This window comes from Carya illinoinensis, chromosome 16 (assembly GCF_018687715.1).
Source record: "Carya illinoinensis cultivar Pawnee chromosome 16, C.illinoinensisPawnee_v1, whole genome shotgun sequence".
In the NCBI taxonomy this organism is placed as follows: Eukaryota; Viridiplantae; Streptophyta; class Magnoliopsida; order Fagales; family Juglandaceae; genus Carya; species Carya illinoinensis.
The window spans coordinates 7,263,188-7,269,414 of record NC_056767.1 but is presented as its reverse complement, the minus strand read 5'-3'; the positions used below and the strand labels follow the sequence as shown (position 1 = coordinate 7,269,414).

Here is a 6,227-nt window from a genome sequence, read left to right as displayed (position 1 = left end):
ACTCGTAATAAATTAATAACAATAATAAGAACAAATCAGCCATCCCAATTAGGTGAAATAATCTAAATTGAGTTCGCTAAAAACTAGTGATTGAACAAATAAGTACTACAAGTGCTTGTTCAAGCTTTCTAAAACAAGGATATCCATCGCCATCGTCGGATCATGATCACATGAGATATTCATGTCAAGAACGATTATATGTATATGATCATAAAAAATAACACTTACCGGACTAATTGTAACCTATCCTTCCTAGTTATTTTTATACTTGTAAGCCACTACGGCCTGGAATGACGTAGCCAGTACGAGCAAAAGGCCACCCGCTGCCGACAGAAGCAACCACGGCTTGTCAAAATACTCCCGCTTGAAGCTCGCCCACTTCCACATCCAGCTATTCCGATAATGCTTGTCCACATCCTCGAACAATTCCCCCAAATAGAAGCCCTTATCAGCATTGAGTACCAAATCCTTGCCCGCACTGTTAATGAACTGCGCAACCTCGGAGTCGTTGGCAAGGTAATTGTCAATGACATTGCGCTCGCGAAGGTACTCGACGTCCTCCTTGGTGTTCACCAGGCAGTCCAAAAAAGTAGCGTAAACCGAATAGTACTTGTTGCTTCTCTGGTGGCACTGCTCGAATGCCACACAGTTCAGCAACAGACATCTCATAAAGTCGTCGATGGCTATGTTTGGCATCTCAATCACACCTCTCTTGAATCTCACTTCTAGGAAGCTGGGCCCCCCGCCCGGACTGACCTTGATCCCTGCTAGCCGGAGCTTCGAGATGCAGTGAATGAATGGAGCATCAAAAAAGGATGGTCCCTGTAGGATATTGGATGGCATTAAACTACTCCCAACCAAGTCCAGCAAATGCAGGACGGGCCACCTATTCAATTGATCCAACCTATCATGTAAGAAACCGGAAAAAATAGCAAAACCGGATTTTTTCATTCCGTTCATAATGAATCTCAAAGCAGCATACATCAGCTTGGGTCTACTGCTCTCGACAGAAATATCATGGGTAAGCGCATATATCTCTTGCAGAACGAAAAAAGGGATCTGATTCTCAAGCAGGAGAAAGTCCCTGTAGAAATACGGTACCATCCACGCCAAGGCTCCAAGATCAGATTCGCTGGAGTTGACTTCTATCTTCTTGAATCCAAACATTTCAATTATTTCTATTATAAAACAAGCATCAACAACCATCATTTCGAGAAATACAATACCAGTGACTTCGAACTCTTCAGAATAACACTTTCTGATGTCCTCTTCAAGTTGGCCTATTCTTTGCAAGCAGCGCTTATAGATTTCAATTTGCTTGTCTTTATCCATGTTCTTGGTCAGCAAGGAGCCGAAGCACTTCTTCTTGCAATCTTCGGCCATTTTCAACTTTTCATTACGAAGGTTGTAGTAGTAGGGCCCGATGGAGACCATGTTGGGCTCGTATAACGAGTTGCCATTGATTTCCTTAAGCCTCGGGAGGACTCTGAAGATGCAGCTAGTGTTTCTACGGTGGGCTTCTTCTTTTAACTTTTTGGCTTCTTCCGAGTATTTCGTTACCTGCTCGTCGATGAATTTGAGTTCCTGCTGGGTGAACTCCTGTATGGGCTTCTGATCATTGGTGCGACTGGATTCTCCTTCGACAGAAATGCTTTCCATCGTGGATGTTGGCGTTCTTAAAACTCTGGATGCCAATATTCACTGCTGTGTGGATCGGAGCCTCTTCACTTCACTGAGCTGGTGCGGTGATCTGTACTGGGTGGATTGAAGAGATCAGATAAATGAGATGAATGCAATCTCATGTCAACACAGATCTATCTAGATTTTGGGAGCAGAAATTCTGTATGGAGCACATCCTGTTAAGCAAAAGTACTAATTTCTGGATTAGGGAACGTAAGGCTGAAAACAAACCCACGGTTCCAAATTTATTTCACCATCTTATGATCTAAGTCTACGCAGACTAATAATTTTGATGATTTGTACAAATTTAAAAAACCAAGTCTGGTGCTTAAAAAAAGATGAAATCCACCATGAAAATATGTATAAAAAAATCTACTCTATTTCAAGTAGCACCCACCTTTTTACAAAGGAGCTGCACAAGCTTGCACGCTTTTGGCTTGCATTACTCTAGTGTTACAATACGCTACTATAGTAATTTATTATAGATAGATAATTTGGAGGCATCCAAAAGACATTATCCACATTCCCTCTCTTTAGGGATTCCCTAATTGCTCTTTAATTTTTAGTATATAGTTATTATAATTAGCATCTTTTTTTATACAATACGTATCTTTTATTAAAAATCTATTTATTGTTTCAACTAGGGGTGTAAATTTTAACCGGTAAACCGGAAAATCGGCCTGGACCGGACCGGTTGTGCCGGTTTTGAACCGGTCCGGTCCGGAACCGGTTTCATAAAATGAAATACCGGCCGGAACCGATCTGGTTTCGGTTCCAGCCATTTGTAGACCGGACCGGCCCGGACTGGACCGGTACTATTTAATATGTGTATATTTTTTTATTTATTTAATGTTATATGTTATATATTTTATATTATATATAATTTTTTATATATAATATATAATAATATAAATTATAATTATATATAAAATAGTGTTATTTTAATTTATAAAATAAAAGTTTAATCTCAAACATGAAAATTTAATTGATCATATGCTTTAAATATATAATATTATAAATATATATTATTTATTAATAACATTTTATCATAGATTCATAAGAAGTAAGAACTTAACAAGAAAGAAAATCACTCAAATATTATTACTAAATTTTAATGGCCTAATACACTTAAAACTCTTTATATTTTTTTGATAAGTACATAAGACATTAGTAGATAAATATAAATTATATATATTAGCATATAATTTATATAAAGCCATACCAAAGCTATACTGATAGCATAAATTTTTTACATAGCACTTTTTTTTTTTTGCATAGCAGTCTTTTTATATAGTAGTTTTTTTTTTAAGTAGAATTTTTTTACATAGCAGTTTTTTTTTTTTTTATAAACAGATTTTTTTTTTATAATAAATATATATTTTATTAAAACTGGAAAATCGGACCGAACCGGACCGGAAACCGGTAAAACCAGAATACCGGTTTAGGAGGGTAATCGGTGCGTAATCGGTTTTGAAAAATGTAAAACCAGTGCCTACCGGTTCGGTCCTAGATTTTGTCTAAAACCGGACCGAACCGGACCGGTTACACCCCTAGTTTCAACTTCATGTTGACAGCACGTGCTTTATTAAGCATATTTAGCGTAGAATTGAAAAATTACTTTCCGAGTATTCATAATGTACGCATACGTGCTTCTACTATGGAAATACTTAATAATTACGTCTATAAATTGACAATCATGATGAGCATCTTTACAATCCATCAACTCAATATGAAAAATCCATGCTATCTATGAGAAAAGTATAAATTAAATTATCAAGAACATCTCGTTTCTATTAGCTTAAGATTTAGAGATCGATCCCATTTTGAGAGTTTGAACTTTCTGTTATTTGGATTTATCCACCGTTTTTTCTGGAGACTACATATGGTGGTACTATTTAGGGAGGACAATATTTGACACGACTAATGAACATAAAACCATCAAGACATAGATTAATAAGATTATGTTTTTGAATAATGGAGTTTGGGACAATGCGGATCAATCCAAATATGACACGACATAAATCAGATCGGACTTGGGTTGATCCAACAGTTCATGATGGGGCAACCCGTATGACCCAATTAATTCTATGTAAATATTTCAAAATATATACATAATTCGAAGTTAGACATTTTGCATTTTGAAAAGAAAAGTAGTACTAGTTTCGCTAGGATCTTGAAGCATCTTTTGGCACCTGATTCGATCATGGTATTTCTTTTTCTTTGTTATTTCTTTCGTAATTTAAGTTATTGAAAATAATTTTCTTTTTTTCTTGGTAGGTATCCGTTGAAAATGAAGGGTACCTAGGAATTAAAGACGACATTAATATGTTACCTCTGCTCTTCTTTTCATGAGCAGTCTCACATAAGATCAATCCACCTCGATCCTTCCCACCACTTTCATCAAAGCTGTTACTTTCTTCAAAACTGAAGTATCCTTTTAGCTCCATCAAGTCCAAAATCATCAATATTCTAATTAAGTTAAATTTTATGTTCATAAATAACTCATTTAATATTCGAGTAAGTTTATCATGTATTTAAGTACTTATTCATTTTAATAAGATAGATTATTTATCATGTATTTTATAACTTTATATATAAAATTTGACAAAGTGGGTATGATTTCTTATTGATATTTATATAAAGTTTATATATACATAAATTAATGATTATATTCATAAGTACGCAAGTAACAAATTTAGTATAAGGAAAATAAATTTCTCTAATATTTTTCAAAGCTAAAAGTATATTTAATTTAAAGATATTGACGAAGTTGTTCATGTTTAATATACAAACTTATAATAAGAGTCGAGCCAACTTTTTTACAATTTGTATCATTTAATAATCAATTATAATTTTATGTTCACAAGTGACAAATTTAATAAACGAATTAAGTTAGATTTGATTTGGATTTACGAAGTGTTTCATCTCATCTCATCATTATAATTTTTTTAAATTTTTACACAAAATATAATAAATATTTCAACTATTTCAAATTCTTAAATAATAATAATATTATAAAATAATATTATAAAAATGTGGAAAGGAGAGGGAGGAGGAGGAGGCCACCTCCTTCAGTGAAAATCAGACTTTTTTGAGAGTGAGAGAGAAGGTTTGAAAGGAGAGAGGAAGGGAAGCAAAATCTAGTTTTATTTTTTTATTTGAGAATTTGAAAAAAATAAATTATTTATTATATTTTATATAAAAAATTTAAAAAAATTATAATAATTAAACATTACCCACTTAAAAGTAGAAATGATACCTACCGATCATTTCTACTTTAATTTAAGTTTTCTATTTTTCCTTATCTCTGGTTTAAAATGACTACAAGTGTTTGTAAAGTAATCCGAATTTCAAGAATCATGATAAAAATTACAAAAAGAAAAGAAAAAAGAACTGAAACTATTTTGAAAGGGGAAGTCAAAAGGTGATGCAAGACTGGTCGTAAGGATATCAAGTCAGGCGACGTCATAATTAAAGTTTTGGACATGTTCCCCAGCCTTTCGTTTAAAGTGACCAAAAATTAGTAGGGTCTCGTAATGGTTAGAAGCAACTTGGGATTTAGGCCTTGTTTGGACTGAAAGTGTAGCACCCAGGCTTAAGCCTACGAATTATTAATTTATTTAAGTTAATATTTATGGAAAACTAATTTGAGATTTATCGAGTAAGTTTAAATAAATTATGGGTTTAAAATTTTATTTTTAGTAGAATGTAAATTTTTATTGAGTTTGATGTTAAAATTATTTAATATTTTATGGGCACGGTAAAATCTATTTATTTAGCAATTGGCTCGAAAAGTTATGGTTGTGTTGGGTTATTTTGGAATTAGAGAATAGCCCTTCCTCTTTCTTTCTATAGGGTTTCAGCTATATTATATATATATATGTGTGTGTGCGCGCGTGTGTGTATCCTCTCATGCACGTAGATATCTATCTCCCTTAATTAGGGTTGCCGCACATTAGTTTCCTTTTCTCTATATCTCTCCCATGTACAAGCATATCATTCATGTTTTGGAAATTACCATTCTCATATTATCAAGTTGTTGCGGCACCTACACAAGCCGCACCCTTCCTCCACGTACAAAGAATCAAAACCCGAAGTCCCCACGTCGCACTCTGATACCCTCCACACCAACCTAAACCGCATGCCACTGCATCCTCTCACGCCAAAACTCTTTCCACATCCATTGTAAACAACCAAAAACAGCCGCTACAAACTCCAGTCCACACTGAGCATGCTACCTTTCACGTAAGGTTCCACCACATGGTGCCAACCTCCGTAGCCCTCCTCTCTACCACAACAATCCCAAATCGAAAACTACCATCACCAATCTTTCATTGGAACCACCTCCCACAACCAATAGGAAACTAGAAACTCTGCGGCCCCTTTAGTACCTTGTCGCACGATTAAACTACCATAGTTGAACCACTACACCTCCTGACAAAAAATTTGGACCATTTCTCGATTTGTGCGTGTCATCCTTGTGCAGGGGCCATACTAATCTTCTTTGTATCGTTCCAACTAGAAATGTGTGACTTGAGCAGTGCCAC

The 6,227-nt window shown here is 34.8% G+C and overlaps 1 protein-coding gene and 1 non-coding gene across 2 annotated transcripts; both read right to left on the bottom strand.

The window, feature by feature from the left end:
• Positions 1 to 252: 252 nt before the first annotated feature.
• Positions 253 to 1,659, bottom strand: LOC122298766 (UPF0481 protein At3g47200-like). Its single transcript, XM_043108627.1, has one exon. It carries the CDS (start codon positions 1,657 to 1,659, stop codon positions 253 to 255), a length of 1,407 nt encoding a protein of 468 aa, XP_042964561.1.
• Positions 1,660 to 6,120: 4,461 nt separating this feature from the next.
• Positions 6,121 to 6,227, bottom strand: LOC122299963. Its single transcript, XR_006239815.1, has one exon. It is a non-coding gene; the product is annotated as a U6 spliceosomal RNA (small nuclear RNA).

Bases quoted from the DNA above. Each gene is read 5' to 3' on its own strand.
- LOC122298766 (XM_043108627.1), bottom strand. From the start codon at position 1,659: ATGGAAAGCATTTCTGTCGAAGGAGAATCCAGTCGCACCAATGATCAG.